Source organism: Apostichopus japonicus, chromosome 2 (assembly GCF_037975245.1).
Source record: "Apostichopus japonicus isolate 1M-3 chromosome 2, ASM3797524v1, whole genome shotgun sequence".
Taxonomy (NCBI): domain Eukaryota; kingdom Metazoa; phylum Echinodermata; class Holothuroidea; order Aspidochirotida; family Stichopodidae; genus Apostichopus; species Apostichopus japonicus.
In genome coordinates this window covers 5,848,806-5,865,000 of record NC_092562.1, presented here as the reverse complement: position 1 = coordinate 5,865,000, position 16,195 = coordinate 5,848,806, and the positions used below count along the sequence as shown (strand labels likewise).

The 16,195-nt window shown below is 36.3% G+C and overlaps 1 protein-coding gene across 1 annotated transcript in view; it reads left to right on the top strand.

The window, feature by feature from the left end:
- Window positions 1-11,568, top strand: part of LOC139975947 (uncharacterized) — a 12,562-nt gene extending 994 nt beyond the window's left edge. Inside the window, exons 2-5 of the mRNA XM_071984253.1 lie at window positions 1,850-4,064; window positions 4,644-7,382; window positions 9,764-9,880; window positions 10,998-11,568. Of these exons, the coding sequence (XP_071840354.1) occupies window positions 1,869-4,064; window positions 4,644-4,655 (2,208 nt within the window). The 5' untranslated portion in view covers window positions 1,850-1,868 and the 3' untranslated portion in view covers window positions 4,656-7,382; window positions 9,764-9,880; window positions 10,998-11,568. The remainder of the gene's footprint in view (window positions 1-1,849; window positions 4,065-4,643; window positions 7,383-9,763; window positions 9,881-10,997) is intronic.
- Window positions 11,569-16,195: the final 4,627 nt, after the last annotated feature.

Here is a 16,195-nt window from a genome sequence, read left to right as displayed (position 1 = left end):
CTGGGACCTCTAGCTCACCCCCTCCCATACAGGGCGGGCGGGCGGGCGGGGGAGGAGTTAGCTTCATTGACCCAACGACAGCACCCCTCTTTTATATAGTCCTTCATTCAAATCTGGCAATGCCAAAAAGATTCACTACCCAAATCAGTTTGGGTAATTTTGGAGTTATGTTCTTAACACAATTGTGTTCAGAGCTACTATTACACAGGGGCATCAATCACAATTGAAAAGTGGGGTGGGTGGGGGGGGGGGAACATAAATGACTGACCATGGATAAAACTGAAGGAGTGAGCGTCTTGGCGCAAAAACTGTATCGTGTGGGGTGTAGGGGCCAGCCTTGGGCCCCTCATGGGGTCCAATTGTGAACTTCGCCCGACGTGGTCAAGGGGCGGAGTCACACCTATAAATCTTCAAGTGTGATTCTGTTTGGTCCCTGAATTGATATGCCAGTCATAAATCTATTGTAACAAACGTCCCATCTGACAGGTTATTAGACATAAATTAAGAAAGACTTATCCATAATTAACATTCACGTGTCACTTAGGGCTTTTTTGTGACTTAAACCAATAGGAAACATTCTTCAACTTTGCACGCAAAAATAAAAACCACCTTGTAATATAGATGTCTACAACATGCACGTTTGGTTTTATATGTACAAGCTTTATTCTGTACGTGAGGCAAACTATGTCACCAAAAACAGAATTAGTATTGTTCGATACAGGTGACAAACGCCTACAGTGGAATAACGACCTTCCTTACCAGTTTTGTGTCCGCGCACAAAGCGGGAGGCCCGGGTTCGAATCCCGGTGGAGGCTGGAAGTTTTTTCACTGATCTTGATTTTCCAACTCATTACGATTTTCATTTATATATATATATATATATATATATATATATATATATATATATATATATATATATATATATATATATACATACATATAATATATATATATATATATATACATACATACATACATATATATATATATATATATATATATATCTATATATATATACGCAATGTTTACTTTTGATAAAAAAAATACCAACCATATTAGTTCAGCGTGGGTGTTTTCGTGATATCAAAGTCCAAACTCAGTTCCGTGCGTTGTATCCATAGGACATATACGTACATTGTACTGCGTATATTCTCATGTATTTCCTTCTTGGTCCGATTCGTAACAACGTAAGGAAAATAAAATCCAGGTAGTTTGATACAAGACTAAGGGAATAGGTCAACATTAAAGTAAGGTAAGTCTTGAAATGTAAAACGCTGATAATTTCAAACATGTTTCATTAGTTCATCTGTATTTTATTATACCATTAAGTGGGAAATAATATAACCAAATTACAATGGTGATTAGCATCATCGTCAAATTTTGTATATATCTGTTAATATCGGTAGTACTAGGACTAAAAAATTCCTAACATGACAGGATATCGATATCATGCCATATACCGTATTCACTAAACCTTGAAGTTACTGACTGTTTGAGTGAACTTCTAATCATCATGTATTGTCATTGCAAGTCATCTAGTTCTTGTATCGAGGTAAAGTGTACCACAGGAATGGTGCACTGTTGGTGGTATCGTTCCTGCACCATAAACGTCTATGAGGTCGTGTTTGTCATCAGCCTAAGCCCGAACAGTTCCATTATGTCAGTGATCGAGTTGCACCAATATCTCGACTTCTGTGTTTATATGCGGCAAGATATACCCGTCATACCGTATGTTACAAAGAATAGTTTTTTGAATTCAGTTCATTAAAGGTATTCAATTTTCTTACTCTCAATTTGTTACTCCAGATAAGGATATTCATAAACATTGATCTTAATAACTTTTTTACAGCTAAAATTTCGAGACAAAAATGGCTTGCCCATCGCCTTGGAAAGACATCGCAGATACATTCTTCGAATGTTCAATTTGTTTGGATCTGTTTAAAGAACCGAAACTATTACCATGTCTGCATAGATTCTGTAAACAATGTCTGGAATCTATAATAGATGGACAGGCCGGGACATTTGAATGTCCTCTTTGTAAAGATGTCTGTAAAATACCAAACAATAGAATCGATGGATTCAAGACTGACTTCCATATGAAAAGTATGCTGCAGTTTATTCAGCTACAGAAAACATTTGAAAACAAAGAAGAGAGGGAATGTATTGGCTGTGAGGAGAAGTTAAAGGTTACAGCGTACTGTTTTATATGTAAAGAATTTCTTTGTGTTCAGTGTTATCAATTTCATTTGACCAAGAAGGTATTTGTCAAACATCAGAAACACGTATTAGCTCTGATTGATCTTGAGGAGAAAAGTCTGACACAAGAAAAACTAGCATCATTGATGGAAGCTCCTAGGTGTCATATTCACCCGGAACACAAGGCTAAGTTGTGTTGTTGTACATGCGGAAACCTTCCCGTTTGTATGACATGTACCTATGATGAACACAAAGGTCATGAACTTCGTGACGTCAGGAAAGTGGCGAACGACGAAAGGGAACACTTGAAGGAGATATTGGAAGAACTAAGTAAACGTAAAGATACTGTATTCAACATTGCTGATAAAATCAACAGAGTGAATAATGACGTTCTGTCCATTGTCGCTGAAACTAAAGCAAAATGGCAAAATCAGTACAAAGATCAGACCAGGAAGTTACAGAATGAGAAAGAGAAAGAACAGAAAAAATTCAACAGATTCAAAAAAGATATTGAAGAAAGTACTCGACACGAACTGAAAGAATTAGAAACAGAAATGGAAGAGAAAATTAGAAAAATAAGAGACGAGTACGACAGAATGATTAAAAGCAAACTTAGAGAATCAAAAGAGACAGAGGACATCAAACGAAATGAAATAGAAAACAGAGAATTAAAGATTGACGAAACAATTCACAAACTTGATGCATTAGTGAATGAGAGAAATAAAACAATAGACGAACAACAGCAACACAAGCTTAGAGAAACACAAAATTTATCAGATCTCTGTAATCAATGGGTCAGGAAGTTTGAACATTTTTCTACTATATCTTCGAGTGTCATTGAATCATATAACCACTGGACAGACGCACAGTGTATTCCTGATATAAGAGCAGCGAGTGAACCTCTGGTTGAGGATATAATGAAAGATTTTCCAGAAATTGAATCTTTATCTGAAATTACAATTGATGATTTACCAATATTGTGTATTGATCGAGTAAATATATCGGATACTGTAGAATCTGTTGTTGATGTTGATGTGATCAAAACTACTGAGTTTTTTTTAATTAGTATAACAAGTACCGGATCTGGTAACATCATCGTTTCTGGGAGATTATCACTTGACCATTCATTTATCACAGTCATCAACAGACAAGGACGCCAGATTCGTCATAACAAGATAGATGAAGACAAAGGAAACTCTCTTCATTTCGGTCGTTACTGTGCTGCTTTATCACGTGATAAGATAGCTTCGGTTTGTGGATCCAATCAGGTTGGTATTTATAATATTCATGATGGGTCATTCACTCAAAATAAAATCACGCCCCTCTCTGATGACATAACGGTGGGTACGAAGTGGGCGAGGTGTATAACTACTGATACTATACGTGGCCACATTATTGTAGGTACACTAAATACTGGATTGCTATTAATATTTGATGAAGAATTGAATTTCATTCGAGCTCTGAAGCTGCCAGAGGTTATAAAATGGCCAAGAGATATCCTTTATCATGAAGGCGTTCTGCTGGTATGCGATTCAGAGAGTAGATTTGCATGCGCTGTAACCATGGATACATCTAAAACAGAAGCAGAGTTACTATATGAGGTTCCGAAACCAGATATTGACGGACTGACTTGGTATCCTTTGAGTATATGTAAAGACAGGGCAGGTTTTGTATACATCTTGTGGTCACAGACAGATTATAGTACTGGAAAAGGTATTATCACACAGTACAGTGAAGATGGTCAGCAGTTGTTGACAACCAAACGGACAGAAGATACAGCACGGTGTATGACAACATTGATGACAGAGGAGGGAGAGAAGCTACTTGTAGCTACGTTACAGTCAAGAAAGATGCTTTGTTATGGTCTGGTAAGTATATCTCTATGTTTCCTACTTTAATATTACTAGACATTACAGGATACTCTAATGTAACGACATTGAAAGGGTACATTAAACTAGGACAATATCGCCAAGGATATTATCTTAATGTATTGACTTTATTTATGACCAAATAGTGTGCTATATTAATAACTTTAAAGATAGTTTTCGATTGACTTTAGCTCAAGTAATAGTAGAAGTTATTTCCCAAACCCAACATACATTAAAATAAAGTGCACAACTTGTTCATTATTCCTATACGGAATCATAAAAAACATGTTAAAATATTCTAACGAGATCATGGTATTGTTGTTGACAAGGCATCGCAATGCCAACTTAAAGTTGATATAAAAGAAATCAAACAACAACAAAAACAGAAAAGTTAACTGAATAGGCAAAAAGGAAAGAAGAAATTACAAGAAAAGAACAGAAAAGACGGGATTTGTTTGCTGAAAAACATAACACAAACAATCTACATCTAACATGACTTATTTTAGCATTATAAATGTGCTTCAAAACTATAGAGAACTGGATCAACGTTTGCAACTTTATAAATGTTCTTTCCAACAGATGCCAGAATGAAGTCAATAACGAAAACATTCCTGAAAGAAACGAACACCAAGAGCATACACCACACTGAATCGAATAACAAGGGCAGCTGATGAGGAGAGAATAATCAAGATTTTCAGAAACAACTAGAAACTTAAAGATGAAACCGGTCCTTTATCTTTATCTTATGAAATGAAGATACAGTTCCTGATTATTATCCACAGCCCCGACGAACAATAGTAAGAAGAAATAAGTCTGCTTACGTCAGATGGTGGTCATATTGTGATTTTCTGATGTCATAATTCCACTATAACCAATGTGTGATGTCATAATGCCACTAAAATGTGACGTCTTTCATGTAATTGTATTTTGATTTATTAAATAAATGTAGATGTAAATATGAGGACTGTATACTCGCATCGGAGATAAATTCCATGTTACTTAAAAATTATATCCAAGAGGGTAAAATAAATGTATTGAAAGTATCACTTTTTTTTTTTTTTTTGCAAGACCATGTTTATTGTTGTGTGTGTGCGTGTGTGTATGAAGCCTTGCTTGTAAACACAATATCGCAAGAAGAGAAGCTTGAACGAATCGCATATTTAATATTGGGTGTACAACATTAAGTAACAGAACCCTGTTGTTTTTGTTGGAGGTCAAAGGTCTGTTGGTGTCACCAGGGGTCAAATTGTGAAAACGTTGTAAACACATCCTCTTTTCAAAACGCCTTCTGTCGTTCAGGTAGCAGACTCCTTATGCCACGGTCAAAACATTGCACATTCAGGTTTTCGTTTTTACCCAGTTCTGTTTCTCTTTTAAATTCAACCTGAGGGTTCGTTCGATAGGTTGTCTTGTGTTTTATTTTCTTGTTTTTCTAGATCGTTTTGCATTTATATATTTCTAAGTATTTGTATTTGTTATATATATATATATATATATGTGTGTGCGTGCGCGTGTGTGTGTGTGGGTGTATACATATGTGTACATTTATCTCTCATGTATGTATGTTGTTGATGTTGATGTTTTTACCTTTTTCAATTTTTCTGTGTTTTATTTATACTTATTTTTATCTGTATTCTGTTTGTAACTTTAATATTGATATTTTATGTGTTTTGCTACAGGGCGACAAATCACGCCTAAAAACGCACCTCTTTTACAAGCACTACTACGGTTTTTATGATTTTGTGATTTTAAGATTTGTTGATTTCTTTTTCTTTTCATGATTTAAGTAGTAAACATATCGATTTATAACTTATTTATGCTTTACCGGTACTTATTATCAGTTTTATGATATTATATTTATTAGTTTATACTGTTATATTCTATTGCATACTAAAGTTCGTCTGTAAAGCTTACATATACAAGAATATATTTACATTACATTACAAATTTCCATATTTTGGAGGAAATAAATCCATCCATCCATCTATTTAACACGATGTCTCAAGAAGGGAAGCTTGGACCAATCTCATATTTAGCATGTAGTTGTCAAACGCTAAGAACAACAAGTCTATTGATGTTTGTGGAGGTCAAAGTTCATTTGGAGTCACCAGATATCAAATTGTGGAAACATTGTTTCATAACCTACCGTATCTCCCTCCGAACAGCCTATTATATAACATATGCGTTTCGCCTCATAAGAGAAATTAGGGCAATTGGAAATTAGCTTATGGGCATCCATATGATCTGAATTCAAGAGACGAACAAACGGCCATTGGCTTAACTGTCTCCCTAACTGAATCCGTCGTTGCATATACAAGCCTATTGCCTGTGCACAAAAGTGTACAACTTTGCTATTGGAATGAACGATTTTGAATCAAGGTATTATATCTTTGCTTCCGTTGTTGAAGTTTTCGTTATATTTGTTGTTGTGGAGATTCAGTTTCAAATAAATACTTCAGTTACGTTGGAAATGAGCAGGAGCCGTTTACGAAAATCAACTGTCGCCTAGTTAGATTTTTATCAATGACCACTCTCATTGGAAACAAAAAAAATTGTATCAAATGGTGTTAATTTGGCAGTGAGTTCACAAGCTGTGTCTGGATCGGTTGTTGATCTCAAGTTGTGTAGTCTCTTCCACCAGTTTCAGCATAGCTAGGCCTTAAAAGTAACGTCACGTTAATGATTATGGGACAACTCGAACAAACTTGACTAGTCCTATATGGGCAATTTTATGTAGTCTAGGCCAGCAACGGTAGGATAAAATTGGGTTCGTTAACACAAACAACGTGAAGGAAAATAGTGTTTCATGTCAGAATATCATTCCACTTAAAGGTATATGGACAGGTAGCTACAACTTTACTTTATTTAATAGCAAATTACATCTACTTTTCACATATTCCATCAACCTTTGAAATTCGATTTCAAAAAGTGAAAAATATCGGGAAATTTTGAGCTTCACAAAACGTAAGAATCGATAACCACCTCATTACGTATTGATTTTTTGTGACGTAGTATCGAGAGGCGCAGACCGTATGTTAAATGTGAAGTTCTGCGCACTATCTTTTAACGTTGATTTCGCTTGGTAACCTCGAAAATGGAAGCTTCAAAACAACCCGAAATTTCCAGTCCAGAGGTTTCGGACGACGAAACGGGGACAGCAAGTGAGGAAGAAATCTCTTTGGAATACGAAATTCCGAACCAAGAGGAAATTAGGCCCTACCAATTTCAGCCAGAAGCCGATGAAAGTAAAAGCACCACAGACTCGGAAGGTGAACCTGACAGCCATGAAAATCCACGGCGTCTGTTGAATACTGACTGGTGAGAATACGTATGCTTATATTTCCACTGTTAGTGTTACTGCAACCTCCTACTTTACAACGCCGCGGCATTCTTACTCCAAACTCTCTCCAAACTTAAGACTTTGAACAGTATTTCCCAAAATAAAATTGAAAATCGTTGTAGTCATACAGAATAAGAATGTAAACAAATTAATTCTCTTTTAAACAACGTTTAGAATAAACGAATAAGGATGTACGAAAACAAATTTGTCGACGAACGAAATGGTAACGATTACGTGTTTTGGGTATAGATTGATACACAATATATACCAGTTCGATGACTCAATGTAAACATCCGGAGTTTTCACATCGTGTGCCCCATATACGCATGCCCTTATCCCTTCTCGATTCTACGTGATATCGTGTCAGAAGTCAAATTTTTGAAACGTGCTTTCAGGCGTTTGTTTTTCGTTAATCTGAGTAATTAATCCTTAATTTCTCAAAAACTAGAGCAAATTTTTAAACAGTTTATATTGAGAATATGATCGGACATACATAAGCAATACATTCATAGCAAAATTGCTATCTGTCCATATACCTTTAAGGGGGCCAAACATCTCCTGAAGTACTTTCTGAAGGCATTTTACTACATGCCACCAGCCATAATTTGCAAAATATGAGACAATTTAAGGAGTTTTGAGGAAGGTTTGCTGTAATTGCTTCTAGGATGTTTTTCAAAGATTTTCACTCAACACCAGATGCCAGTGGAGATATAGATGCTCTTTCAAATTTCGATTGCATTGCGTAAATGATCGCTTTGATTTAGGCAGTATAATGGAGTAATAGCGATATTTGGTTTCGCGCACTAATCTGCAGCTAAAATACAAGATTAATTATTGGGGAAATGTACGAAATTGCGCTAATCGGGTAGCAGTGAGATATTGTTTAGGCTACGGACTCGCGCACACCTAGTTACGGTAAGTATATGCCTATAGTGTATAGTGTATAGTAGTGTATAGTGTAGTAGTAGTGAGCCCCAAAGTAACAGAAGCCAAGCTTTCTTCGTAGGTATTTTTGCAGAATGTTTTATTCTTATTCGCTTGAGACACAAAGTAGGCCTAGCTTTTTTTAAGGTTATACAGCATTGTGGTTTAGTTCATTTTCTATTGAAATTAACAAGATTGTCAAACTGTTTAAACTACAAATATAGGGTAAAGTGTTGCTCACTTTGACTTCCGTGTCCGTTCAAGGGACTATGGGCCTACTGCAATTCTTGCTGTACGAGTGGGGCAAAACGGGAAGCTTGCCAGAATAAACCTACAGTAAAGTAATAACTGTCAACACAGCGTCTACGTTTAGGTAGGCTAGGCCTAAATGTGTCATTAGTAAGCCTAGGCCTGTACTATTATTAACGGGTATAATGCGAAGGGTAAGGGTGCTCTTGGCGTGCAAACGAATCATAAATATCATGCATGGTTTGGAGGAAGGAGGGTGTCATAAGGCCCTATTTCATCAGCAAATAAATTATTTATTTATTATTACCATATTAGGCCTATAGGCTAGTCTTGTAAGCAAATTTATATATATATATATATATATATATATATATATATATATCGTAATGAGTTGGAACAGTGAAAAAACTTTCAGCCTCCACCGGGATTCGATATATATATATATATATATATATATATATATATATATATATATATATATATATATATATATATATATATATATATATATATCGTAATGAGTTGGAACAGTGAAAAAACTTTCAGCCTCAACCGGGATTCGATATATATATATATATATATATATATATATATATATATATATATATATATATATATATATATATACCTACATGCCAATGTAGTGAACCAAATAAAAACAAAATTAGGCTTGGGCGCTTGACATAAATAGGGTTAGACGAGAATGTGACATTCTTTGGAGAGTGAGGGCAATTAGGGGATGGTTGTGGGATTACGGGATGGTTGTGTCCAGCATGGTAAGCCCTGATACAAACATGGTAATAACCTAGGACTATAGGATTTAAGCTGGTATAGTGCTATACTGTCCATACAGCAGTGGTTCTATATCGTGGGGTGCGAGCAGAGCATTAGGGGATGGTTGTGACTAGCATGACAAGCCCTGATACAAACCTGGTAAGAATCTAGTACTAAAGTGTTAATATGTATTGTATAGTACTGTACGCACAGCAGTGATTCTTTACGGTGGGGTGCGATCAGGAAGATATACACTGTATCAATAACAATTCTCCTGACAGATTAAAGCCCGAGCCTGTTATATAATTATATCTAGACCATTGCCGTATGATATCCACACCCACAACAGCTCAAGGCAAGCCATGCTAGAAAGATTGCATTTATAATTTTTCTGATTTTCTTCTTAACACAGGAGTTGTCAGACACTAGTGAGAGTGAGGTCACACCAAATGATCATGCAGTAGGTGAAGATGACAGGGCACCTTGGCAGCAGAATGTGGCTTCAAACATAAATGAATGTCAACTTCAGGTTGGCATAGCACACACTTTCTACTTTACTAAATATTTACATTACTTTGATGATCATAGAGTTAGACAACACAAATCATAACGTATGCAGATTATGATACATAAAATATAGTGTAGTACAAGTTTATGTCACAATGTGCAACTGTGCCCAATGTTATCAGACCAAAATTTGCTTAATTTTCTCTTTATAATTTATGTTGTACCGAATTCCTATAACAAAATATATTGTCAGATATACAGTGGTGCAGTTGGTCTGTACCATAGTGTCAGACACACCTTCAAATCTCGAGAGAGTGATATTAGGTTTATGAAGTTCCCTAACAAAAGCAAACTATGCGATGTCACCATGCATGATGATTGGGCTGAAATCCTCCCCCCCCCCCCCTTATCATAATCCAAAAGTCATTTACTCACACAAGATATTCATTCAAAATATTGCAGTTTAAGGAAAACTCAAACTCATAATACATTACCAGCTAAAACATTAACATTCCAAAATATGTCAGATTTCAAGGTTTTAAGTAAATAAAGATTATAAAATAAAAGCATACTTTCTCAGTAATGTCAGTCTTTGTGAAATTAAAGAAAACCACATTTTGTCTTTCAATGATAACCAAACTAGTTATCTATCAAGATGACTATTATGTTTTGTTTCATTTGAATGGCTGCGATTGGAATTTGTCTGACCTTACCTGGTTTATTTTGGTATGAAATCAAATGAAAATGTGTGTTCAATTCTTTCTTAAATTGATATTCCACTGGCTGAAAATGTGACATTTATGTAGATAAGATACATATTCCACACTGTCAAGGTTTCTGTGTTAATAATTCTATCAAAAGGCATAGATCTTTGTGATGATGTTCATCTGTAAAGAACTGAATGAAATAGCTCATAAATAGGCAAAAGCATTTGTATTTGAAGTGCCATGATTGCATCATTCACTCTGCTGCTACATGCAATCACAAAATACCAACATTTTACCTTTCAGAGTGTTATGAGGTAGTGAGTTTGACCAAAAACATATTCAACATTATAACTAGCAGCCAATTTGCCGGTTATCCCTTAATTTGTTCAGGATTGTATCGAAAGAAATAAGCTGTTTTCAATTTTTCAACAGATGTATGTAAAAGGATTGTCACGAGAACAGTTAGTGATGGTTGCAGTGGAGCTTCTCCGTATAGAAACCCATATGCTCAATGTGATCTCACTGGCCAAACCAGACTGAGGAAGTGACTGCTTCTTATGAAGTCCCTTCATGGTGTAAATGTGTGCAATGTGTAGAAATGCTAAGTGATGTGGAAAATAAGTGCTGCACGAACAGAGTGCAACAACGTGTAACTTACTCGGATGCATTTAGGGATATTTGCCTTAATGTACACATCTCGGGTGTAAATATGCGCATGCGAGAGGATGATCTCGCTTTGGAAGAAAACAGAACCAACATAAAATACAGACATTATGCTTACAGAAATTTTATTTACTGGAAGTTTGGTCGCCTAGGTAGAGGAAATAGAGTGGAATTTCCATCCTGTTGCATCTTAATGATAAGGGAAAGATTTCCATCTGTGGATGGACAATATGTAGGATTCAATCCTGGCAACAAACTCATCGATTTAGAGAGAAAACAGTTTGAAAAGAAAACATATTGGCACAGTGGTAGTGATAAATTTGTAGTAATTGTTAACTTAAGTGGGGTGATGGGGGCAGAGTGGGGTGAGGGGTAACGGGTTGTTGTTACTCCAAGCAGTGAAAGATTGTTGAAGGCAAACTGATTACTTCATGGTTTGTAAAAAAAAAAGGTATTCCATCTTATCAACAACCTTTGGTAGAGTGATGGTCGTTTCTTTTCTTAAGTATATGGACTTTAGTAACCTATGTGGGATGATGGAAGGTGAGGTGGAGAGCGGGGAGGGGTTATTGTTACTCTAAGCAGTGAAACATTGTTGAAAATTAACTTATTATTTAATGGTTTGTGAAAGGGTTTTCAATCCTATCAACCTTTGGCACAGTGATGGTAATTACTTTTCTTATATATACAGAGACAGTAGTAACCTATATGGGATGATGGTGGGTGTGGGAGGGGTTATTGTTACTCCAAGCAGTGAAACATTGTTAAAGGTGAACTGATTATGTCATGGTTTGTGAAAGGGTTTTCAATCCTATTAACAACCTTTTACACAGTGATGGTAATTTCTTTTCTTATGTATATAGACAGTAGTAACCTATATGGGATGATGGTGGGTGTGGGTGTGGGAGGGGTTATTGTTACTCCAAGCAGTGAAACATTGTTGAAGGTAAACTTATTATTTCATGGTAGCACAGTGATGGTAATTACTTTTTCTTAAGTTTATAGAGAGTGGTAAGCTACGTAGGGTGGAGGGAAAGGGTTTTTATTGTTCTTCCAAGGAGTAAAGAAGTTTGCAAATTATGCTGAAGGTAAAATATTTATTTCTTGTTTTGAAAGGTATGAAACGACACGATCAGGGGAAAAAGTTAGAATGTAGGTGGCAAATAGCAAATGCAGATCCACGAATTACAGTTGTGAGTACTCCAAATAAAGGTATAAAACGTTCAAATGTAGTTGATGACAATGTATTCTCTTTCTTTCTCTCAATAACGAAGTATTATCACAGCCATTGTGATGTGTTATAGACAGTTAAAAACCATGAATGCTATCAGACCAAGTTGCCAAGCTTGTTGTTCTACATTTAATTTTGATAAATGACCTCTCAAACAGCCGAGTTTCATCTATTACAGGGGCTGTACTACAGTATTTAGTCTAACAATATACTAGAAGGTCCCTAACCACGGATATTGTGATTTTTATTCACATGCAGACATTTACATTCAATTACTGTAACTCTTAAATATCGCAAAAAATTCTCAGGCTTTCAAATGGTTTCAACGAGGATATACATTGACTTCAATAAATTATAAAGTTATTTGAAAATGGATTAGGTAGAACGTGTATGTCAATAATAGAGTAAAAAGTGACTATGTTGTTCTATAGCTTAGGTGATCATTAAGAGCAATGAATCTTATGAATACTTAAGATTAGAATACTGAATCAACATGATAAAAAATATGTACAGGCCTGTGCTCAAACATTTACATCCGGTCGATAAATAATGCGAGTCAGTACAGCATTCCACGGGTTGGGATTAGATGTCGCAATATGACGGGGAAAATGGAGAGGAAAGGGAAGTCTATGGAACTGTAGGACCGATCGTGTATCCGTAGATTACACGAATGATATTATGCACTCTGCAGGAAAAAGCCGTAATTGGCATGAACTTTGGGGGAATGAACTTTGAGGGGAATTGTGTAATACGAGTGTTGTAAAATAAGTTACTACAGTTAGGTGAAAGAGTAAAAACAAAAACGGAAATATTTACGAGGATAGTTCCTAATATGTAGAAGAATCGAACTGGTCAAGTCTCTGTGTTATATAATAAAAATAGACATTTATATTATAATCTAGCAGAAGAAAGATATGGCCCTTCATAAATATTTTGCATTCTTTGTAAGAGGGAATTTATTCGTGCATAGCACATTAATCATATTTATATATAAAGCATAACTTTCTAAAGAAGGGTTAATATACTACTGGCTTCATCAAAGTAAATGTGGCTTCCATTAATTTTAAAGCAGCTTTTGTTATACTTAAAAGCGACTAGTTGCTTTCCTTTTTACTGTAAAAGTATATATCGCCATTGTCACACCAAACCACTACAATACCCATGCGATCCAAATAAACAGTTTCAAGTGGCGATAGTGATGCGATGAGCGCTCTTAATAGTTTATCGTTACTATCATATTCAAACATACTTTGAGAATTACATGACGCAATCCTCTTTTATTGTCTTAGAATTACGGTCTAATGGCAAAAATAATCATATACTTAAATAACCCTTAAACAATACCTGAATAGTCGCCATTGCCCTTTTGAATGTAATTCAATCTTGTATAATCTTCTTAGAAGATATGAGCAGTAAGACGTATCGCCATTGCACAACCGCAACAAACTGCAGGATGTACAGTGCTGATGTGTTCTTCCAAGCAGTGGCGGAGCTAGGAGTATTTGTCAGGAGGGGCGAGAATGGTCTGTAGGGGCGCTTTCGACACTATCTAAGCGGAGCGCCACCACAGGTTGGCGCGTAGCGTACAGACATTTTTTGAGTAAAGATACTCCCTAGATCGCCGGAAATGACCCTTTCCCGGGCCTGGCTAATTTGCAGAAAAACGAAGAATAAATAGGTTTCATCGCCAAATTACACCAACAAAATGTGACAAATGTCAATAGGTAGATGAGAGCGCAATAAAAAAGTCAATAATCGCGAATAAGTAAAAAGTGGTAAAGAGCTGAAAAGGGCGCCAGCAGTCCATTTGAGTCCGTTAGGGGAGGGGGGCATCCGCCCCCTGACTGTATGGACGCTCCGCCACTGCTTCCAAGTGTATGGGGGGATTAATCTAGCTTTATATACTGGTGATAAGATCGAGCCGGCCGATTGATGATGTGTTATAGATTCATAATGTCTATCATGGAATTCAGTTCTCGTTATGTTTTGAAGTTTGCTTGATTTTAAGAATCGCTTTATAGAAAGATGATTTAAAAACCTTTTCACAATGTTAGTAGAGAATACAGTCTGAGTAAAATAAAACAAAAGCAGAACTTACATTGGGTAACCAATTGCACGACTAATAATTGACACTATGAAGATTTAAGAATTTTTTATTTACTTCTTAGCTTAATCGCATACATGTGCAAGCAACAGGTATTTCGAGCGTGGATGATCTGTATCGATATAATCCGTTGCTGCAGCCTTCCCGGTAGAGCACTTTCATATTGTACTTTACTGCGCGACAAACCAAGTCATTGCGCGGTTTGCTGGTCAATGGATCCAAGCAGCCTTGATCGCAAAGGCACCTGGCAACACCGATGGTAGTGGGGATTCTATCTGCATCATGGTCAATGTCGTATGTCCAGGGGCATGTACCACCAACAGCAGGATTGGTTTTGTAGGTTGATGAAGGTTTCTGGCCAGCAGGGCAGTTCTCTAGTTTGGTTGCATCACTGCCATAGGGATTCGTCTCTTCGTTGATTTCACGACGTTGGCTCTCTGTTTCATTGAACAGTTGAACTCCATAAACGGGTTCGAATGGGTAATAAGATGATCTGGTTTCTACGAAGCGATTATAAGCTTCGTTGTCGGGAAAGGAACACTCGCCAACCTTCGGGAGAGAACCAGTAGGAACAGCAGCCGCTTCAGACCCAGTCAATATGGCACCGGCGATTACACACAATGTTGTCAATGTTTGAAGATTCTGAAAAGAAATCACAATGATAAATAATACCAAATAGAGTAACAGTTTAACATTAATACTATCTTTGTTTTTTGGAACAGCAATGATAGTATATGACTTGTTGGTGTCTATAAGTGATTCGTTCATAGTGAGAACGCTTCTAATAACTTTAATATACCAAACCTGATCTACTTGATTGAAAAGACTTCTGTGGATTCAGTTCTCCTTCGCCAACTTTAAGCTTTTATGTTGTCCATGCCAATAGTATTTACGAACAAAAGTGATTCGCAGTGTATAGGTCACCAATGCCACAGTAACCTACTGCCTATATTTGTTGCCTTCAGAATTAATTGTCCATTACTAATGTGAACTGATCTCACTGTAGCGTGAAACATCTCGACAGTTTATATTGATGTGAGCATTAAAATTTAAAAACTTTCATAAAAACCGTTAACTATATTCAAAATAAATTAAGTACTTAAGCGTGTAATCAAAGATTTCACATAGCAAGACTGAAATTGCATAGGATATTGGCGGCTAACCTTGATATTGTACGAAATGTATGATGGTTGGTTAGTCAAACTCATTGCGCCACTAAGCTTTTTTTGTATTGTGTGGCCAAATGTTTTGATGATATGGGTAAGGTTTAGAGTAATTAGGGTTAGAAACACTTACCAAAACCCTAATGCTAACCCTAACTTTCAATGTATTGTGCGGCCAACTGGTATGAGGATATGGTGTTACATAAGAGTTGATAGCCAGTGTATTTTACTATTGGTGATAGTAAGCTCGGTCATATTTTGCATGAGTGAACAAGCCTTTGCGTACTAAAACTTTTAATCCAGGGAACTATCCATAGCTAGTACAGTAATTTTGGCTATGTAGTAGGAATGTGCCAGCATTATAGAGACAGGTGTATCGGTAGATTGAGAATGCTATAGAATTGATCAATGTCAAGGTGATCATACTGTCTGTGATAATCGATGCGACTATTCTTTTCTTTGCAATCGG